Raw genomic sequence first — 23,451 nt, 5'->3', positions numbered from 1 at the left:
TAAAGTTGAAATTAGCTAGTAAATGAAATTTAAATTTAATGTTTTCACAGGTGCTGGAGAAAATTTGGAGAATACAATGGCAGCTTTTCAGCAGTAAGTATATTAAAAAGTATTCTTTTTTTTTTTAAGGTCTTCTTTTATAGTTTATCTTTGAAGTGATGATGATTCACAAAGTGAAGGTAGTATACATGTCACATCCACTTGTGATAGTTGTTTTTTTTTTGGTTTTTTTTTTTTAGTTTAGCTAGTCTGAAGTGTTACAAAGAGTGTTTGGCTTTTGCATAACTGAAAAACTAGATCAGAGTTGTGGGTAATCAAAAGATACTATAGTTCTAACTCTGAAAGAAGGCATTTGTAACAAGGAACACACTGTGTGTAATGCTAATTAGTCTTGGAGAGAAGAGAAAAGAAGAAAATGAAACAACTGTTAACACTGGTTGCTGTTTATGAATAGGATTATGTGTCTGCCCTGTAATTCTTCTACAGACCTGAAGCTGTGATCTGGTCTTGTTTGAAGCCTTAAGAGTGTTGGTCTTATTTTTTTTCAAAAGGTAAATTAGCTTTTTCCCAATGTTTCAGGTCTCTTTTAGAGCACTACACAGAGAAGCAGCAGGAGAGATAGGAATGAAAGCTGATTGATACCTTGTTCTCTGTCTCAGAGTAAATGATCATCATTGGTCTAGAGTAACGGTGAAAACAGTTTTCTTTTCCCTGAAAAATAAGGCAGAGGATATAAAAAGTTAAACTCCCTGGAAGACATTATCTTTCCATATTTAGTAGGAAACATATTTTCTTATATATTTTTATGCATACAATGGGACTGAGAAATCAAAATTTGGCTTTTTAAGAAAAATTACTATCTTTTTTTTTTTTAAGATTTTATTTATTTATTTGACAGACAGAGATCACAAGTAGGCAGAGAGAGATAGAACTAGGTTCCCTGCTGAGCAGAGAGCCTGATGCAGGGCTGGATCCCAGGACCTTGGGATCACAACCTGAGCCAAAGGCCAAGGCTTTAACCCACTGAGCCACCCAGGTGCCCCTGGCTTAAGTTTTTATTCTGTTTCTCATCATTTAAAAGTACCTTAGAATTTAGGGGCCCCTGGATGGCTCAGTTGGTAGAGCATGTGACCCTTAATCTTGGGGTTGTAAGATCGAGCCCCACATTGGGCATAGAGATTACTTAAAAATAAATAAAATAAAAATAACAAAGACACCTGAGAGTTTATTTTTCCTGTTATCAGTTCCAAATGCACTGCTTCTCCATATTCTAGTTTCATCTAAATCCTAGCCTCCTGTGTTTGTCATTGCTTATTCTTCCTGTTCTCCAATACAATACCTTTGGCTATAATCACCAGATGCTCTAAAACCCTAAAAATGCAAAAACTTTCCTCCTGTCTGTGGAAAAAACTTTCCAGATTCTGAAACAAAATAATTTAACTTATTTTAAGTCAAAATAAAATACAATAAAATAAAGTAAGTTACTTTATGTTATCTTCTCTACTAAAATCATATATGTGGGTATCTTTAGATAACTATATAATGTATACATCTAGATATAATTAGATATATATAACATACATAATGCATATATATATAATTGTATTTGTGCAGTTTATACTGAGATGCATACACACATACACATACCTCCCCCCCATATACTATGATTTAACAAATATTTGTTCCCTGGCATGTAGTGATATATATTACCTGGGGAAAAAAATACTTATAACTTTTTTATAAATTTTTAGCCTTTTTTATGTTTAAGGTATATTATTTTGTAAGTTTCCCCCACATTTTTTGCTAAATTTTTACTAACCACCCTTATTTATGAAATTAAAATACTTGATTATATAATAAATTGTTTTTTAGAATGGTACATTTGTATAATAAATTATTTTTAAGGATGAGGTATAAATATTTTTATCTTTGAAGATTTTAATCAACTGAAAACGTTTTTGATATTTAAAGAATGTCTTGGGGTGCCTGGGTGGCTCAGTGGGTTAAAGCCTCTGCCTTCAGCTCAGGTCATGATCCCAGAGTCCTGGAATCGAGCCCCACATCAAGCTCTCTGCTCGGCAGGGAGCCTGCTTCCTCCTCTCTCTCTCTCTGCCTGCCTCTCTGTCTACTTGTGGTCTTTGCCTGTCAAATAAATAAATAAAATCTTTAAAAATAAATAAATAAATAAATAAAATCTTAAAAAAAAAAAAAGAATTGTCTTACTTGGATGGTTTTTACTTGCTAGATACAACATTACATTTCCCATCTTCAGATTTTATTTATTTATTTGACAGAGAGAGAGGGAACACAAGCAGTGGGAAAGGGAGATGCAGGCTTCCCACTGAGCGGGGGAGCCAGATGCCGGGCTCGATCCCCGGATCCTGGGATCATGACCTGAGCCAAAGGCAGATGCTTAATGACTGAGCCACCCAGGAACCCCGCCCCCCCCCCGCTTTTTTAAAGATTTATTTGAGAGACAACTCGCAAGTTGTGTAAATGGGGGGAAGGGTGGAGGGAGAGACTCTCAAGCAGATTCCCCACTGAGCATGAAGGCCCAGTTGGAGCTCCATCTCATGACCCTGAGACCCCAAGCCAAAATCGAGAGTCTGACGGTTCACCAGCTGAGCCACCCAGGTGCCCCTTGATTTTAACCTCTTAAAAATTTGTTGTTGGTGGTGGTTTTTGTGTTTTATCTTATGGATCAGTGCTCTTGCTATCAATACATACTTTTGTTTTCATTTAGAAGTATTCTGTTAGTAGAATATTTTAACTGTGGGATGCTTAGGAGGTTTTTGGTTTTTGTTTTTTAATACCTGCTTCGTGAGCAACAAGAAAAAAAATCACGTAAACCTACTCTTTTCAAGGCACAGTATATTAAAAAGGTGGAATTATAATATATACTTGGCAAAAGACAGATACTGTGCTTAAGTAGGATAGGATAAGTAGTTGAGGGAGAAAGAGTAAAAATATAATGAGCAGCTAAAACTTAGATCTTATTTATGTGCATGTGTAAACACTTCACAAAGCATACATATTATGACATGGAAGTGAAAACAAGAAGATATTAGAGAAAGTATAAATACTTGGTGGGGGAAGCCTGGTTAAGATTAACCAGAAAATTGAAAAGATACCAAGACTAGAGAAGTTACCATTTGGTATACAGGAAGAAGCTATTTTTATTATTTTTATTACTTTTTAAGATTTTATTTATTTGAGAGAGAGCGAACTCGAACTGGGGAGACAAGCAGAGGGAGAGGGAGAAGCAGACTCACCTGCTGAGCAGGGAGCCTGCCTCAGGGCTCCATCCCAGGACCTGGGCCAAAGGCAGATGCTTAACCCACTGAGCCACCCAGATGCCCCAAGAAACTATTTTTAAAATGTGAAGTGTTTGGGGCACCTGGCTGTCTCAGTCCAGAGGACATGCAGCTCTTGATCTTGGGGTTGTGAGTTTAAGCCCCACATTGATTACACACTGAGTAGAGATTACTCAAAAAAAAGGAAGGGGAAGAAATGTTAAATGTTTGAGATTAAGATTCGAGGGTATGTAGACAAGATGTATTTAGGAAACTGAAAGAATATATGGAAGATTAATTCATTATAGTGGGTCTAAAGAAGTAATTAGGTTTGGGGCACCTGGGTGGCTCAGTCAGTTATGCCTCTACCTTCAGCTTAGGTCATGATCTTGGTGTCCTGAGATTGAGCCTCACATAGGGCTTCCTGCTCAGGGGGGAGTCTACTTCTACCTGTCCCACTCCCTCTCTCCCTTCCCCTCCCTGCTCATACGCTTTCAAATTAATAAATAGTATCTTTTAAAAAAAACACAAAAAATTAGGAAAAAAGGAATAATTAGGACTGAAGAGAAATGATTATATCTCACAATTCCTTCCTTCCTTCCTTCCCTCTTCTTTCCTTTCTCTCTCCCTCTCTCCCTCCCTTCCCCTTTCCCTTCCTTCCTTCCTCCTCTCCTCTCCTCTCCTCTCCTCTCCTTTCCTTTCCTTTCCTTTTCCTTTTTGTATTTCACAATTTATAAGTCCTGTAATATGGTTTATAAAATGCTTTCACAAACACCTTAGGTTATGAATATGGCTCTTCTGTAATTCCTTTGAGAGCAAGAATCTTTCCATATTAATCTCTTAACCCCTAACACCTAATTATGATGCTAATAGACTCTTACTAGTGGCTTACTGAACCGAGATGTGGAATGGGGCACTCCAGATCAAAGAACATTAACAGAAGACAAATGAAGGAGACAGAAACCATCCATAATAAGAGGTAAACCAGAAACTAAGGAATTGTACTACACACACACACACACATACACCCGGAGTCACTAAGTCCTTGAGTATGTAAAATCTAGCTCTTAAGAGCTAATAAAACTAGGTTATTAAACCAGGCCGCCTTTGTAAATACCCATAGGACAATTTGATCCCCATGGTATTAACATGAATGGTAAAAGAAAGAAACAAATTGTTTTAGCAGTAGCTGGAAGTGTAAGTTGGCAGACAGTCAAAGTAATTAATCAGTGACCTAGTTCTCATGATACATTTTTCAGAATATCTAATTAATACAATACTAATTTCTCATCTATGAAATGGGAATAATAACAAACCTCAGGGGTGTGAGGAATAAATGAGATTCAAATAAATTCCTTAATATAGGGTCTGTTACTTATTTATTTGTTTGTTTTTGGGTTTACTATTTATAATTTTTCCAAATTTTTATTTAAATTCTAAATAGAGTTTAACATATAGTGTATAGGGTCTGTTTTAAATTGTTCGTGTATTGTTCCTGTGGAGTTTCAAGGAATTTCACATCTTTTAGAGCTAGAGTTTTTATTTCTTTTTCTGGTAATGCTGAAGCCTTGACTTCCCTTTGTCTTTTTTTTGTTCTTTTTTCTTTTTTTTTAGTTTTATTTATTTGACAGACAGATCACAAATAGGCAGAGAGGCAGGCAGAGAGAGAGAGGAAAGCAGGTTCCCTGCTGAGCAGAACTGATATGGGGCTCGATCCCAGAACCCTGGGATCATGACCTGAGCCAAAGGCAGAGGCTTTAGCCCACTGAGCCACCCAGGCACCCCTTGACATCCCTTTTTCTGTCTGTAATCAGCTTGTCAGAAAATCAGCTATTTGGGGGCATGTGGGTGGTTCAGTTGGTAAAGAGTGGGACTCTTGATTTTTGCTCAGGTCACGATCTCAGGGTCATGAGATGGAGCCCCAAGTGAGGCTCCATGCTCAGCAGGGAGTCTGCTTGAAATGCTCTCCCTCCTTCTCTTTCTGCCCCTCCCCTGCTTGCTCACATTCTCTTTCTCTCTCTAAGATAAATAAATATTTTTTTTAAATTCAGCTATAAAATATCTGGCAGATGCATTTTATCATATTTGGGAAATTTTGAAGGCCAAACTGATAAAAAAAAAATTTCCCTTTTCTAGCTATGTTCTAGCTATTTGTATATCAAATTTAGGATAATTTTGTTAGGAGAATTTACAAATTGTCCTGGATGTACTCATTTACTATTGCTTTAAAGTTTTACTAGCTTATAGATAAGAGATAAGCATAGAGTAAATAGAAAATATTTTTTTTAAGATTTTATTTATTTATTTGACAGACAGAGAGTAGGCAGAGAGGCAGGCGGGGGTGGTAGTGGTGGGAGGAAGCAGGCTCCCCGCTGAGCAGGGAGCCCGATGTGGGGCTCAATCCCAGGACCCTGGGATCATGACCTGAGCTGAAGGCAGAGCCTTTAACCCACTGAGCTACCCAGGCGCCCCTAGAAAATGTGTTTTATAAAATTCTTAAACATTTCTAAAAACAGCCAACATTTCAGCTGAAGGGAAACTTTAAACTTAGATTTCTCGGGTAAAAGGTATAAATATTTTTTATTTTAATTTTTTAAATTAACTTCTAAAATTTTATTTATTGTGCTCGCTTTAGCAGCACATATACTAAAAATAATCAATCAATCAATCAATCATTTTAAGTAGGCTCCACACTGGGTGTGGAGCCCAATGCAGAATTTCTTTACTTTATTTATTTATTTATTTATTTATTTTTACTTTATTTATTTTTTATTTTTTAAAAAACTTTATTTATTTGAGATAGAGTGAAAGAGAGAGAGAGAGAAGAGCATAAGCAGAGTGGAGGGGCAGAGAGAGAGGGAGAAGCAGGCTCCCTTCTCATGACCTGAACTGAAGGCAGACACTTAACTGACTTAGCCACCCAGGTGCCCTGCAGAATTTTTTAAATACAGGAAAATATAGATAACCACTGCTCTTACTCCCCTTCACATACACATACAAAAAACCAATAATAACAAAAGAAAGATATGCACATGACCCAAAATCAGTAGTACCAATTTTTTTTAAAAGCTATATGAAGGATTTTAGGATTTTATTTCAAAACTATTTGCTAGCTACATATATTGTTTACAGTTTCTACATTTCTTATTCTTTTTTAAAAAATTGAACACTATAGCAATATTTAAGGAAATTTAAAAATACAGAAAGGTAAATCTACCAAAAACTGTTTTTGTTTGCTTCTTTTTGCATTTTATTTTTACACATTTGTGGTTCTAGCACACACTGACCAATAAATATTCTCTTTTAAAGGTGGAGATCCTTTAGAAGAGGACACATAAAGTTAGTTATTTACATCTTAGTAAGAATTACATTAAGGAACCAAGTTAGTTTGTTTTAAAAACATTAAGAAACATTCACTCAATTGCTAAAACTTTATTCTTTTTTTTTTTTAAAGATTTTATTTATTTATTTGAGAGAGAGAGACAATGAGAGAGAGCATGAGCGAGGAGAAGGTCAGAGAGCGAAGCAGACTCCCCATGGAGCTGGGAGCCCGATGTGGGACTCGATCCCGGGACTCCAGGATCACGCCCTGAGCTGAAGGCAGTCGTCCAACCAACTGAGCCACCCAGGCGTCCCTAAAACTTTATTCTTAATTGATATATTTATATACAAATTTATATTTGCATTTTTATATCATTTTTATATTCTGTGTTTCAAGCTTAAGTATAAAACAGAAGATACATTCATCCCACTTAGGAAATCACAGGCAAAATAAGAATCATGAGTGCTTATGTATTTAAAAGGATGTTCAGTTTTTCGTAGATTAAATTCCTGCTGTAATTCATTCTGTTGGTGATCAGTAAATTGGTGTCCAAAATATTGTCTTTTACATACAGTATATTAATAATGAAGTATCCTTATTTTGCCACTTTGGAAGTTTATATTCTAAAAACAAATAATTCTGGATGTCTGGGTGCCTCAAGTTAAGTCTCTGCCTTAGGCTCAGCTCATGATCTTAGGATCCTGGGATGGAGTCCCTGCATTGGCCTCCTTGCTCAGCAGGGAGCCTGCTGCTTCTCCTCTTATGTTCTCTCGCTCTCCCTTTGACAAATAAATAAATAAAATCTTAAAAAATAAAAATAAAAAGGGGGCTCCTGGGTGACTCAGTCAGTTAGGTGTCTGCCTTCGGCTCAGGTCATGATCCTGGGGTCCTGGGATGGGCCCCATGTTGGACTCCCTGCTCCCTGGACAGTCTGTTTCTCCCTTTCCCTCTGCCTTTCTCCCCTGCTGATGCTGTGCTCGCTCTCTCTCGTGCTGTCTCCCTCTCTCAAAGAAAGAAAAAAACAACAAAAATTCAAGCAATCTATGTGATGTAAAAAATTGGCCTGCTCAAATCTCTAGTTCCAGTCCCAGAAATACAACTTACTAGAGATAAGCCCTGTAACAATTTGGCCTGTATCTTTTCTAGTCTTTTTAATATATAAACTACACTTCAATTTAAAAATTATTTTTCGGGCGCCTGGGTGGCTCAGCGGGTTAAAGCCTCTGCCTTCGGCCCAGGTCATGATCCCAGGGTCCTGGGATCGAGCCCCGCATCGGGCTCTCTGCTCAGTGCAGAGCCTGCTCTCTCTCTCTCTCTCTGCCTGCCTCTCTGCCTACTTGTGTTCTCTGTCAAATAAATAAATAAAATCTTTTTAAAAAAAATTATTTTTCCAGGGCGCCTGGGTGGCTCAGTGGGTTAAGCCTCTGCCTTCCACTCAGGTCATGATCTCAGGGTTCTGGGATTGAGTCCTGCATCGGGCTCTCTGCTCGGCAGGGAGCCTGCTTCCTCCTCTCTCTCTCTCTTTCTCTCTCTCTCTGCTTGCCTTTTTGCCTACTTGTGATCTCCCTCTGTCAAATAAATAAAATCTTTTTAAAAAAATTATTTTTCCAAATCAAACAAAATTATACATAAACTTTATTTTACATCACAAGGATCCTATCTTACCTGCTTTTTTCATTCAGATATACTTCAAAAATGCCATTCCATGTGAATATTTATTCTTTTAAGAATAGTACTTACTGGGCGCCTGGGTGGCTCAGTGTATTAAAGCCTCTGCCTTCAGCTCAGGTCATGATCCCAGGGTCGTGGGATGGAGCCCCACATCGGGGTCTACACTCAGTGGGGATCCTGCTTCCTCCTCTTTCTCTCTCTCTCTGCTTGCCTTTCTGCCTACTTGTGATCTCTGTCTGTCAAATAAATAAAATCTTAAAAAAAAAAAAGAATAGTACTTACTATGGATATGGATTATCACTGATGATCATTTAGATGCTAGCAGGATAATAATTAAAATTTAAAATGTTAATAGATATCTAATAGATAAGTAAAACATGGCTTTAGTCCACTCATTTAGAAATGTGTTGGATACCTGTGATATTCCCAACAACACAAACATTAGAAAGTATGGAGCAGACATAGGCCTTTCCTCTCTAGGAATTCAGTCTTACCGTAGAGACCTGACCTCATATAAACCACCAGCCAACAATTCAAGTGCGTGGGAATCTATTGCACAAACATAATTTATCTACTTTTGTATCTTCTCACCCTATTCCACTCACCACAGCTCTTACCCTTTCCATTCTTGAATTTTGAAAAAGAAAAGTTGTTTCTTTCTAAAACTTTCTCCCTGCTCCATCCATGTTTTCTTTTCTTCATCTTGAAATGTCACCCCTGGTGATTAGTGCATAAAGTGTTAGGTGGGCATTTTACATAGAGTTTTTTAAACAAATATTTATGGAGTACCAGCTGTGCAAGGTCCTGTGCTTGGGCACTAGGAATGTAAGAGTAAACCAGTCATAGCCCACAAACCCTTAAAGAACTCCTGTCTCACTGGGCAAGGGGAGATAAATAGATATGTTCAAAACAGTGTGGTAAATACTATGACAGAGTAAATACAGGGTGCTACAGGAAGTCCTGGCAATTTAGCAGTATGTAAACTAGTGACCCCATCTAAACTGGGGGGATTGGGAAAGATATCCCGAAGTGGTTTCTAAGCTTAGACCTGAAGGATGAGTTAAGAGTTAGCAGATAAGGGGCGCCTGGGTGGCTCAGTGGGTTAAGCCGCTGCCTTCGGCTCAGGTCATGATCCCAGGGTCCTGGGATCGAGTCCCGCATCGGGCTCTCTGCTCAGCGGGGAGCCTGCTTCCCCCTCTCTCTCTGCCTGCCTCTCTGCCTGCTTGTGATCTCTGTCAAATAAATAAATAAATAATACTTTTAAATCTTTAAAAAAAATAAAGTTAAAAAAATCTTTTAAATCTTTTTTTAAAAAAAAAAAAGTTAAAAAAAAAGAGTTAGCAGATAAGTGGTGCCTGGGTGGCTCAGTGGGTTAAGCCTCTGCCTTTGGCTCAGGTCATGATCTCGGTCCTGGGATCAAGCCCTGTATTGGGCTCTCTGCTCAGCAGGGAGCCTGCTCCCCCTCTCTCTCTGCCTGCCTCTCTGCCTGCTTGTGATCTCTGTCTGTCAAATAAATAAATAAAATCTTAAAAAAATATATCCATATACCTTTTAAAAAAAAAAGAGCAGATAAGGGAAGAGAAACTTTTAAAAACCTGTTACTGTTATATACATTCCATACTATACATTCCATAAAATGCACAATCTAAGTATATAGCCCAGTAAATTTAAACATAATGTATATATCTTTGTAACCCTCACTTAGATAAAGATGTAGAACATTTCTACCACTCTTTTTTTTTTTTTTAAAGATTCCATTTATTTATCTGACAGAGAGAGAGATCACAAGTAGGCAGAGAGGCAGACAGAGAGAGGGGGAAGCAGGCTCCTGCTGAGCTGAAAGCCTGATGCGGGGCTCAATTCCAGGACCCTGGGATCATGACCTGAGCTGAAGGCAGTGACTTTAACCCACTGAGCTACTCAGGCGCCCCCATTTCTACCACTCTTGAAGGTATCCTTGTGACCTTTCCCAGTCCACATTACTTGCCCCTAGAAGGCCATTATTCTAATTTCTATTATGATGATTTGATTTTGCTTGTTCTTGATAACATAAGTGTGATCATACCATATTTATACTTTTGTCTCTGGCTTTTCTATCTTCATTTTGTATCTGTAAGATTTATCCATGATGTGTTAGGTTTTTTAAAATAATGTTGGTTTTTTTTTTAAGATTTTATTTATTTATTTATTTATTTGAGAGAGAGAAGTTGAATGAGTGAGAAAGAGAGCATCAGCAGGGGGAGCAGGAGGCAAAGGGAGAGGGAGAAGCCGACTCTCCCCTGGGCAGGGAGCCTGAAGCGGGACTTAATCCTAGAATCCTGGGATCATGACCTGAGCTGAAGGCAGACACTTAACCGAGGGAGCCACCCAGGTGTCCCTATTATCTGTTTTTTTGTTTTTTGTTTTTTTTTAAAGATTTTATTTATTTATTTGACAGAAAGAGATCACAAGTAGGCAGAGAGGCAGGCAGAGAGAGAGAGGAGGAAGCAGGCTCCCCGCTGAGCAGAGAGCCTGATGCGGGACTCGATCCCAGAACCCTGAGATCATGACCTGAGCCGAAGGCAGCGGCTTAACCCACTGAGCCACGCAGGTGCCCCGCTATTATCTCTTTTTTAACAGCCAAATGCATTCATTCCTCTCAGATATATACTTAGCAGAAGTGGAATTTCAGGATCATAGGGTAGGTCTACGTTTATACCTTCCAAAATGATTGTACCAGTTGACCCTCACACCAGCAATATAGAGTTCCAGTCCTCCACTGTCTTTCTACTTGGTTGTCAGTCCTTTTAATTTTAGCCACTGTAGTGACTATGTAGTGCTATCTCATTGTGGTTTTAATTTACATTTCCCTGTTGAATTTTGATGTTGAACATCTATTCATACACTTACTGGCCATTTGGAAATCCTCATCCGTGAAGTGCCTGTTCAGATGTGCATCTGTTATTTTACTGTATAGTGTTTTTCTTGCAAAAGACATTTCAGGCAAAAGAGTATTGAAAGTGTGGGGGTGTTTGGGGTGTAAGGTGCAAAGTGGGGAGGAGGTATAGAGAGCTGATATTATCATCACTGTTTTGCAAGTAAGGAAACTGAAGCATGAAGAAGCTAAATAACTTGCCCAAGTAAGTGGTAGAGCCAGTGTCTGTGCTCTTTATCCCCCAACTTTCTTGAGGTGTAACTGACAAATTATATTTCATATAAAATGTGATGATTTGATATGTGTATACATTGTGAAAGGATTCTCACCATCAAGTTAATTAACATACACATCACCTCACATATTTACCCTTTTTCGTGCAGTGTTTGTACTCCTTAACCACTGTGATATTCCCTTTGTAAAAGTCATAGGATCTCGAATGTGAAAGGAAGCTTAGAGATTGTCTGATCTAATCCTTTCAATTTTTTTCTTTTTTTTTTTAATTAAAATTTTATTTTATCACAATAAAATATGCATAACATAAAATTTACCATTTTAGGGCGCCTGGGTGGCTCAGTGGGTTAAGCCACTGCCTTCGGCTCAGGTCATGATCTCAGGGTCCTGGGATCGAGTCCCGCATCGGGCTCTCTGCTCAGCAGGGAGCCTGCTTCCTCCTCTCTCTCTCTCTCTCTGCCTACTTGTGATCTCTCTCTGTCAAATAAATAAATAAAATCTTTTTAAAAAATTTACCATTTTAACTGTTTTTAAGTGTACAGTTCAGTGTCCTTAAATACAATCACGTTGTTATGGAACCATCACCACTATTCATCTCCAGAACTTTTATTCCATACCAAAACTCTGGACCCCTTCAGTAATAATTCCCTAACTCCCTCCCCACCAGGCTCTGGTGACCACCATTCTACTTTTATTTCTATTAATCTATTTTAGGTACATTTAAATAAGTGTGGAAACATTAAATATTTATATTTTTTGTTTTTGGCTTTTTTCACCTAGCGTAATGTTTTAAAGATTTGCTCACTCATGTTGTGGCATATACCAAAATTCCCTTCCTTTTTCTTTTTTTTAAAGATTTTTTTTTACTTTTAAGTAATTTCTCCACCCAACATGGGCCTCAAACTTACAATTCCGAGATCAAGAGTCACATACTCTACCAACTGAGGCAGCTAGCCAGGCTCCCCAGAATTCCCTTCCTTTTTAAGACTGAATAATATTTCTTTTTAGGTATATACCACATTTTGTTTATCTAATCATTAGTTGATAGACAGTTAAGTTGCTTCTACTTTTGGCTGTTATGAACAATTCTTCTTTGAATATGGTCGTATAAATATTTCTTTAACTCCCTTCTTTCAAATCTTTTCTGTGTATACCTAGAAGTGGAATTGCTGGATCATATGGTAAATCAATGTTTAATTTTCTTGAGGAACTGCCATTTTATATTCCCACCAACAATATATAAGGGTTCCAATATCTCCACATCCTGGCCAATACTATTTTTTTCTCTTTTCTTCCTTCCTTCTCTTTTTAATAATATCCACCCCCAAAAAAACTAATTGTGTTTTTTTTTTAAGTTTGTTTATTTATTTATTTTAAGTAATCTCTACACCCAATGTGGGGCTTAAACTTAATAACCCTGAGATCAAGAGTTGCACAGTCTTCCAGCTGAACCAGCCAGTTGCCCCTCTTATTGTGGTTTTGACAGGATTTCACTAATGATTAGTGATCTTTCCATGTGCTTATTGACATGTCTTCTTTGGAGAAATGTCTACTCAAGTCCTTTCCCCATTTTTTTTTTTTAAAGATTTTATTCATTTATTTGACAGACAGAGATCACAAGTAGGCAGAGAGGCAGGCAGAGAGAGAGAGGAAAGCAGGCTCTCCGCTCAGCAGAGAGCCCAATGCGGGACTCGATCCCAGGACTCTGGGATCATGACCTGAGCCGAAGGCAGCGGCTTAACACACTGAGCCACCCAGGCGCCCCCTTTCCCCATTTTTTAATCAGGTTACATTGTTGTTGAGGTTTAGGAGTTCTTTATATACTGCGGCTATTAATCCTTTATCACATAGATGATTTGCATGTATTTTCTCCATTCTGTAGGCTACTTTTTTTTTTCACTTTTTTAAAAATTCAATTAATTATGTATGATGTACTATTAGCTTCAGAGATAGAGTTCAGTGATTTATCAGTCTTGTATAATACCCAGTGTCCATTACATCACATGCCTTCCTTTTTTTTTTTTTAATATTTATTTATTTGACAGACAGAGATCACAAGTAGGCAGAGAGGCAGGCAGAGAGAGAGGGGGAAGCAGGTTCCCTGCTGAGCAGAGAGCCCGATGCACGGCTCTATCCCAGGACCCTGGGATCATGACCTGAGCCGAAGGCAGAGGCTTTAACCCACTGAGCCACCCAGGTGCCCCATCACATACCTTCTTTAATGTCCATCTCCCATTTGCCCAATCCCCTCACCCACACCCCTCCAGGAACCCTCAGTTTGTTTCCTATGATTAAGAGTCTCTTATGGTTTGTGTGGGCTACCTTTTTACTTTGTTGATAGTGCTCCTTGGTGCACAAAGTTCTTAATTTTGATGAAGTACAATTTGTCTTTTTTTTTCTTTTGTTGCCTGTGCTTTTGGTGTCATAGCCAAGAAGTCGTGCCAAATCCAGTGTAGGAAGCTTTTCCCATATGTTGTCTTTTAAGAGGTTTTTCATTTTAGGTGTTATGATTAGGTCTTTGATCAATTTTGAGTTTATTTTTTGATATGGTGTTAGGTGAAGGATCCAACTTCATTCTTCTACATGTGGATATCCAGTTTTCTCAGCACCATTTGTTGAAGAGATTGCCCTTTCCCCATTGAATGGTTGAAAATCATTTGACAATATATAAGAGGGCTTATATCGGGACTCTATTTCATTGATTTATATGTCTGTCTTTATGCCAGCACCATATTGCTTTGATTACTGTAGCTTTGTAGTAGGTACTGAAATCAGGAAGTGTGAGTCTTCCAACTCTGTTCTTCTTTTTTTAAAAGATTTTATTTATTTATTTGATACAGCACAAGCAGGGGGAGCAGGAGGCAGAGGGAGAAGCAGGCTCCCTGCTGAGCAAGCAGCCCAATGCAAGACTTGATCCCAGGACTGAGCCAAAGGCATCTGCTCAACCAACTGAGCCACCCAGGCACCCCTCTTCTTTTTCAAGATTGTTTTTACTCTTTGGGTTTCCCTGAGATTTCATATGCATTTTACAGTTTTTTCTTTTAGTAACATGAGGCTCAAACTCACAACCCCACTTTCAAAAGTCACATGCTCTTCCAACTGAGCCAGCTAAATGCTCCTCAGGCATTTTAGAATGGAAAAATTTTCTGTTTTTGCAAAATCATTGGGATTTTGATAAGAGTTGCACTGAATGTATAGATCCATGTATCTTAATATTAAGTGTTCTAATCCATGAATATGGGATGTCTTTCCATATATATATATATATATCCTTTAGTTTCTTTCAGCAATGTTTTACAGCTTTCATTGTACAAGTCTCTTACTTCCTTGGCTAATTCCTAAGTTATTATTGTTTTTGTTTTTGTTTTTTAGGGGCAGGGGGAAGAGGGAGAGGGAAAGAGAGAATCTTAAGCAGGTTCCATGCCCCACTCAGAGTCCGATGTGGGTCTCAATCTCATAACCCTAAGATCATGTCCTGAGCTGAAATCAAGAGTCGGACAGTTAACTGACTGAGCCATGCAAGCACCCCAGTCTTGTTATTTTTTTGATGCTATTACAAATGGATTGTTTTAGGATTTCCTTTTCACATCATTCGCTGTTAATGTATAGAAATGTAACTGACTTTTGTGTGTTGATTTTTTTTTGAAAGATTTTATTTGACAGAGAGAGAGATCACAAGTATCAAAGAGGCAGGCAGACAGAGAGGGGGAAGCAGGCTCCCCGCGGAGCAGAGAGCCTGATGCAGGGCTCAGTCCCAGGACCCTGAGATCATGACCTGAGCCAAAGGCAGAGGCTTAACCCACTGAGCCACCCAGGTACCCCCGTGTGTTGATTTTTTTAAAAGATTTTATTTATTTATTTGAGAGAAAGAGCACAAATGGGGGTGGGGTGAGTGACAGAGAGAGAGAGAGAGGGAGAAGCAGACTCCCCGCTGAGGAGGGAGCCCAGTGTAGGGCTCAATCCCAGGATCCCGAGATCAAGACATGAGCCAAAGGCAGACGCCTAACCAGCTGAGCCACCCAGGTACCCCAGGTTTTGATTTTTGTATTCTGTGACTTTAGTGAGTTTATTAATTCTAGCAGTTTTTTGTGTAGAATCTTTAAGATTTTTACATACAAGATCATATTGATCAGAGATAATTTTACTTCTTCCTTTCCAATTTGGATGCCCAGCCCCTTTTTTTTTTCTTACTTAATTGCTCTGGCTGGGATTTCTTTTTCTTTTTCTTTTTTTAAATTTTATTTTATTTTATTTTTTCTGGCTAGAATTTCTAATCCTGTGTTGAATTAAAGTGACAAAGGCTGGCACCAATTTCTTGTTCTTTAATCCTATCATTTTATAAATGTGAAAATGTAGGCCTAGAGAAAGGCGTTTATTTGATAGTTATACAGCAAGTTCATAGCAAAGCAGGAACTGGCATCCAGACCTTTTTAACTTCTGATCTAGTATCCTATCCATTATATTAGGTTGGCAGCAATTTTTTTTAATTCAAATACAACTGACAACGTTCTATAGAATGACACATATTAAAGATCAAATGTGGATATATTTCAGAGACTTGTCTCGAAAAACCAAAGATTTCTCTAAGTGCATTAGTGAAGAAAAACACCACTCAGCAGTGATTGAGAGAAAAGAAAGAACAAAAATGTTCCAAGACAGTCTTCAAAGACATCCCAACTTTGCTGGAGTGCTCTATAAGCCCACTTAGATTCTGTAGTCTTCTATGGGTGAAGGAGACAGTGCGGGGGGTTCTGCAGGGCCCAGCATCGTAGCTCCAAATCCAGAGTGGAAGGCATCTCCCTGGATTCATCACTTTTCTTGGTAAATCTCTTTTCTCTGATGGTCATAGTGACTCTGCACCTTGTCACCCTGAAGTCCAGGTCTCCATAGGGTGCCGTTGACTATGGGGCTTTTCTGAGCCATGGCCTTGCTCTCAGAGGACTCAAGGAATTTGGGTTCACAGCACCCATGTATCTTTTGATCCCTGCTCGGTTCAGTTTGAGACCCCTTCCACACTTCAGCTCATGGTCTTGGGAAGAAGTGTCCCTGTTACAGACTTTTGATATGGAGAGCTGGTTATGGAAAGAGGCAACATGATTCTCTTAATCTGTGTTTACTCTAGAATATGACATCAATAAATCATAATAGATGACAATGTAGAGAAATTTTATGGTTATGAGATGTTTTGCTATTTGGTTTGTAACTCCTCTAATTTTTACACCTAGTGCATATAATGTAAATAAAGTTTATTTAACTTTCTAATGTCATTATTCTTCTCTGCATTTCTTCAGTGCAGTTACAATTGGAACTGATATGCTGGAATTGGACTGCCATATCACAAAAGATGAGCAAGTTGTAGTGTCTCATGATGAGAATTTAAAGAGGTCAACTGGGGTCAATGTAAACATCTCTGATCTCAAGTACTGTGTAAGTAAAAATGCATGATAAACTAATATCTAGTAGATATTAGGGCCTGTAGGATTTTTAAAAACAAAGAACTCCAGATAGTGCCTTAGTAAATGATAGTGATTAAATAATGAATGCCAGAGGAAATGATAAAAACTATTCTAACTTGCAGGGAGGATTTATACTCACTACAGAAATCTGTGGATACATCTTTGGAGAGTTATTTTTATAACTATTTTAACAAGATTACCAAATCCTCAAATGTGAAACTACTGGATTTCAACTTGCTTGACGTATACTACAATTTATATGGTTCAGATTGAATGTATGAATTAGTTTTAGTCTTCAAGAATAGGAAATCTGATTTTAGTAGTTTACTTGCCATTATATTAGAGACTGATAAGTGGATGGAAAATAATGCTTTATTTTACCACCTAAAGTAAACTTATATTAACAGAATACCATCTGTATGTTTACCCTGTATGTTCTTTGCCTGGTTTTGATCCTACTGTATATTATAGATATTGAGTTTTTGAACACTTTAACATTATGGCATGATACACATTTTTCCATGCTTTTTTAAAAATTAATTTTTTTTAGAGCTACTTTTTTTTTAAAAGATTTTATTTATTTATTTGACAGAGAGAGAGACAGCAAGAGAGAGAACACAGGCGGGGGGCGGGGTGAGAGGAAGAAGCAGTCTTCCTGCTCAGCAGTGCTCAATCCCAGGACCCTGGGACCATGACCTGAGGTGAAGGCAGACACTTAACGATTGAGCCACCCAGACACCGCAGGCTTTTCTTTCTTTTTTTTTTTTTTTAAGATTTATTTATTTATTTGACAGATAGGGGTCACAAGTAGGCAGAGAGGCAGGCAGAGAGAGAGAGAGAGAGGAGGAAGCAGGCTCCCCGCTGAGCAGAGAGCCCGACATGGGGCTCGATCCCAGGACCCCGAGATCTTGACCTGAGCTGAAGGCAGAGGCTTCAACCCATTGAGCTACCCAGGCGCCCCTTTTCTTTTCTTTTTTTTTAAGATTTATTTATTTTAGAGGGAGAGTGAGAGAGAGTGAAAGCAGGGAGAGGGGTAGAGGGAGAGTGAATCCTCAAGCAGACTCCCTGTGGATCCAACGTGGGGCTTGATCCCAGGACCCTGAGATCATGACCTGAGTCGAAACCAAGGATGAGATGCTCAACCACCTGAGCCACCCAGGCTTCCCGCTTTTTCTTTTTCTTTTTTTTAAATAGACTTTAGTTTTTACAGAAGTTATTGGTTCACAGTGGAATTGAGCAGAAAGTACAGAGTTCCCACATAGCTTCTGACCCTGCACAGGTCTAGTCCCCCTACTTTCCCTTCAACATCCTGAACCAGAGTGGTATATTTGGTACAATCTATGAACCTACAGTGACACTCATTATCACCTCAAAATCCATAGTTAACATTAGGGTTTATTCTTAACATAGGATGACATGTTGGTTTTATCGTATAATGGTGTATCAACTATTGTAGTGTCGTACATAATAGTTTTACTGCCCTAAAAATCCTGTGTTCTGCCTGTTCGTCCTTCCCCCCAACCTAACCCCTGGCAACCACTGATCTTTTTATTGTCTCCATAGTTTTACCTTTTCCAGAATGTCATGTATTTGGAATTGGTGGCATTTATCCCTTTCAGATCCCATGCTTATTTTTCATAAACATTTCAAATGCCTGCAATTATTCCATTGAGTGGATATAGAGGAATTTTTAACCATTCTTTCTCTGTTGTTTGGCATTTAAATTAGTTTTACGTTTTCACCATTAGAGATAACACTGCACTGAACACCTTCATGTGTAAAGATAAAGGTTTCTCTACATTTATATGCTTTATATAGAGTTTTTAAAAGATATATATTTGTGAAGACATGTATATAAATATATTTATTGAAAGTGTCTAAATTATCTCTTTTTTTAGTATACGTGGTGCCAAAGCAAGCACCAGTTATCTCTGTTTTTAAAATTATTTCCCTAAATAAACTCCCAGCAGGGAAATTATTGGGTAAAAGATTAGGAATATTTTAGTTTCTTTATATTGAAAATTGTTGGGGTGCCTTGGTGGCTCAGTGGGTAAGCCTCTGCCTTCGGCTCAAGTCATCTCAGGGTCCTGGGTTCAAGCCCTGCATCAGGCTCTCTGCTCAGCAGAGAGCCTGCTTCCCACTCTCTCTCTGCCTGCCTCTCTGCCTACTTCTGAACTCAGTTTGTCAAATAAATAAATGAAATCTTAAAAAAAAAAAGAAAGAAAATTATTATTGCCAGCTTTCTTTCTTTTTTTTTTTTTTAAGATTTTATTTATTTATTTTACAGAGAGAGATCACAAGTAGGCAGAGAGGCAGGCAGAGAGAGAGGGAAGCAGGCTCCCCGCTGAGCAGAGAGCCTGATGCAGGACTCGATCCCAGGACCCTGAGATCATGACCTGAGCCAAAGACAGTGGCCTAACCAACTGAGCCACCCAGGCGCCCTGTATGTTAGTCATTTTTTAAAATTGTCTATTCTTGACACTTGTCTCCTGAGATATTGAAATTTATTATTATTATTATTTTAAAGATTTTATTTATTTGAGAGAGAGAGACACAGTGAGAGAGGGAACACAAGCAGGGAGAGTGGGAGAGGGAGAAGCAGGCTCCCTGCTGAGCAGGGAGCCCAGTGCAGGGCTTGATACTAGGACCCTGGGATCATGACCTGAGCCAAAGGAGATGCTTAACAACTGAGCACCCAGGCGCCACTAAATATTTATTATTGAGAAAAGGTCCACATTAAATAGTACAGATTTCTTTTCTTGTAAGTTGTGAAAGTAGGTAGTTACCTGGTTAATTTGCTGTTCGGGATGTTCAGCTAAAGTGTGCCCTATGTAAACATAGGTAATTTTTTTTCTTTTATTTTTTGAAGAAGAAAATCTTTGTCTCAATGTAAGACACTAAAATATTTTTAAATTCTTGAGAGCTAACTTTTTTTAATCATATCTTTTAAAGGAACTCCCACCTTACCTTGGCAAACTGGATGTCACATTTCAAAGAGGTAATATTTCCCATTTGTAGCTTATATATTTACATTAAAGTGTATTCATTTACACCGAGAATTAGATATACATGTGTGTTTTCTTCTGAGAGTAAGTTCCAGCTAAAAGTACTGCCCTCAATACTTACTCTCTCAGACCTACAAATCTGAAATCTTGACCCTGAGATGAAGGCTAGAGATTTAACTGGCTTGCTCTATTTAAATTTATGTACAGTTAATTTAAGCCTGAATACTAATTACAAGAAACCCAGATATAATTAGGGCTACTTTGCATTTCTGAAGCTTCAAATTCTAGATGATTACTATAATTTGTAGTAATAATCCATCAAAAGTTTAAAAAAAAATGAAAAGATACTGAAAAAAAACCCTTTCAGATCCTTACTAATTCTATACCATTTGATTTTATGTCATTTCACTGCTCCCTATCTTAAATTATTAGAGAGAATTCTATTACTCAGATAAACCACCCATTTCCTGGTCACCATCACTTTTTAACCATCAGCATAGCAGTTTTCTGCCTTGTGAGGGAGTATTGCTCACAAAGGAACATGTTCCCTGGCCCAGTTTGTTGGATTTGTTAGAATGGAACATGTTAGGATGGAAAATACATCAGCTGGAGATGCAGGTTGCTAAGCAGGTAGAGCCCCACGCTGTCGCAATTCAGCCTGGTGTTTTGAATGATTCAAATTGTAACTTAGTAAAACTACAAGATGTTACATGTTATGGACCTTGGTGTGGTATGCTTTGAATATGGTTAAAACTTTGGTTAAATGTCAAGATCTAAAGAACTGTTAACTGCTCTGTGGACTAGGTTTAAAATTTATAATTTCTCCTTGACTGGAAAATATAAGAAAGCCAAATAAGAATCAGAAAATTGTTTAAATTAGCTATTTCTAAAGGATGTTTAGATCTAAACATTGTTTGATGTTACTTTTCAGATAAGTATCATTAAGCTGTGTTGGTTTGCAGGAACATTTTTTTCATTCTTGTGATTAACAGGATTATATTTGCCAAGCTATTATATATTTATGTCAGTTATGGATTTGTAAAAGTTAAAATACTTCATAAGTCAATGTTCTTTTTTATTTGGGGGGGTTTCATTCTGTTTTGTTTAATTTTTCCCCTTGCAGAGCAAAGCCAAAGCCTCACAAAGATTAAAAAGTTCCTTTGAGGAAGAAATTTATTCTAATTTTTTTTTCAGATTTTATACTTCCTTGTTTAAAGTTTTTATTTATATACCTTTTGTCATAAAGTCATAAAATTTATGAATATGCAATGACCTTTGAGACCATATAATTCTATTTCTTCCTGCTTTAGATAAGGAAACTGAGGCCTAAAGATGTAAATTAACTTGATTAAGGTCATACAGCAAATAAATGACAGAGCTAGGACTTGAAATTAGGTCTCCTTCTAACCAGGCCAGTGTTCAGCTGTACCATGCTGCTTCTCCTTCCAAAGAGTCTTTCTCTCTCTCTCTCTCTTTTTTTTTTTAATTAAGTAGGCTCCTTGCCCAACATGGGGCTTGAACTCATGACCCTGAGATCAAGAGTCACATGCTCTACTGTCTGAGCCAGTCAGGCTCCCCTAAAGAGTCTCTTTATATGCCTCATTAATAGCACTGCCATGTACTCTCAAGCTTTAGACACCTATAAAAAGAATTAATTTTTTGTTCATATTGCATTCAGTTAATCACAATTAACTTAAAACTCTGCCTCAAATGTGAAGTTTACTGCATTTGAAATAGGCTAAGATACTGTATTATAAAAACTTGACTCAGGCAGATAGTTGTCCCTCCTTTTTTGTTTGTTTGGTCTTATTCCCCTGCTCAGAATGAACTGTTGCTTACTTTTAAGTACTGTAGAGAGAGAGAGAGACTACCAGCTCTCAGAGGAATACAGATTTTAGGCCTCTTGCTTTCTTTGTGGTTCATAATTTTACTGAAGAAGTAATTTTTTTAAGGTGCTTTGATGTGCCACAGGCTACATTAAAAAATAAATATAAAGAAAGAATATAAAAAGGTGTTAACCAAAGGGTTTATTACCTATCCTGCTTACTTGAAAATAGCCTTTTTTTCATGAAAGATACATAATTTGGGTAATCTAGAGTTGGTCAGAATGGTCAGTTTTCAAGTTCCAGCATGTTTTTTTTATTTGTTTATTTGACAGAGAGAGATCACAAGTAGATGGAGAGGCAGGCAGAGAGAGAGAGAGAGGGAAGCAGGCTCCCTGCTGAGCAGAGAGCCCGATGCGGGACTCAATCCCAGGACCCTGAGATCATGACCCGAGCCGAAGGCAGCGGCCCAACCCACTGAGCCACCCAGGCGCCCCTCCAGCATGTTTTTTTTTTTTTTTTTAAAGATTTTATTTATTTATTTGAGAGAGAGAGACAGTGAGAGAGAGCACGAGCGAGGAGAAGGTCAGAGAGTGAAGCAGACTCCCCATGGAGCTGGGAGCCTGATGCGGGACTCGATCCCGGGACTCCAGGATCACGCCCTGAGCCGAAGGCAGTCGTCCAACCAACTGAGCCACCCAGGCGTCCCTCCAGCATGTTTTTATAGGCCATTTCACTCATTCCATCACCCAGCACATCTTATGGCTCTGTCACTCTTGTTCTTTTTTTGTTTTGCCTATCACTCTTGTTTTCCTCTCTCTCTTTCTGTAGTATTTCCTAGGTGGTTCTCTTCTGCCCAGAACTATACTGGAGACAAACTTCTTTCCTGGCTCATTTTCTACAGTCTTGCTGGCTGAGGCATCTATTGTAAATATCTTAACATCACTTTTAGAATGGGCTTTTTTTTTTTTTTTCCTGAGTTGTTTTTTTTTTTTTTTAAAGATTTTATTTATTTATTTGACAGACAGAGATCACAACTAGGCAGAGAGGCAGGCGGGGGGGTGCGTGCGGGGAGGGAAGCAGACTCTCTGCCGAGCAGAGAGCCCGATGCGGGGCTCGATCCCAGGACCCTAGGATCAAGACCTGAGCCAAAGGCAGAGGCTTTAACCCACTGAGCCACCTAGGCGCCCCCTTTTTTCTGAGTTATTAACATAACTTTAATTTCCTTGTTTCTCCCCCTATTAGATGCAACATTCTTCTTCTCGTATAATGTTCCAAAGTTAGTTTTATCTGTTTGACTTTTTTCTAAGTTGATCCTTGCAAACATCTTAACTTGGTTGTGAATAGCTATCACCCATGGCAATTCTTTCAACTGCCAAACTAATTTTTCCACACTTAAGAAGCTAACAAAATTTTTACTTAACTAAAATAGCACTGTTTAAATGGAGTGTGGTGGTAGAAATGTTCTGTATTTGCACTGTCAGTTACAGTAGCCAATAATCACATGTGACTGTTGAGCACTTAAAATGTGGCTCATCCACCTCAGGGACTGAATTTTTAGTTTTATTTAATTTTAATCTAAATAGCCCTATGTGGCTAACGGCTACCATCTGAAACAGTGCAGGACTAGAATATAATGTTCAGAACTTTTAGATCGTAACAGAAATGAGTTTACATGAGCTTAAGGGAAAAAAGAAACAACAGAGATTTATTTTATCATTAACTGTCTATAA

The 23,451-nt window shown here is 38.2% G+C and overlaps 1 protein-coding gene across 1 annotated transcript in view; it reads left to right on the top strand.

Moving 5' to 3' along the window:
* Positions 1-23,451, top strand: part of GDPD1 (glycerophosphodiester phosphodiesterase domain containing 1) — a 53,810-nt gene that overhangs the window by 13,777 nt on the left and 16,582 nt on the right. Inside the window, exons 2-4 of the mRNA XM_044248556.1 lie at positions 51-93; positions 16,726-16,861; positions 19,843-19,888. Of these exons, the coding sequence (XP_044104491.1) occupies positions 51-93; positions 16,726-16,861; positions 19,843-19,888 (225 nt within the window). The remainder of the gene's footprint in view (positions 1-50; positions 94-16,725; positions 16,862-19,842; positions 19,889-23,451) is intronic.

Source organism: Neovison vison, chromosome 5 (genome assembly GCF_020171115.1).
Source record: "Neovison vison isolate M4711 chromosome 5, ASM_NN_V1, whole genome shotgun sequence".
NCBI lineage: Eukaryota > Metazoa > Chordata > Mammalia > Carnivora > Mustelidae > Neogale > Neogale vison.
This window is presented reverse-complemented; position numbering and strand designations above follow the sequence as displayed.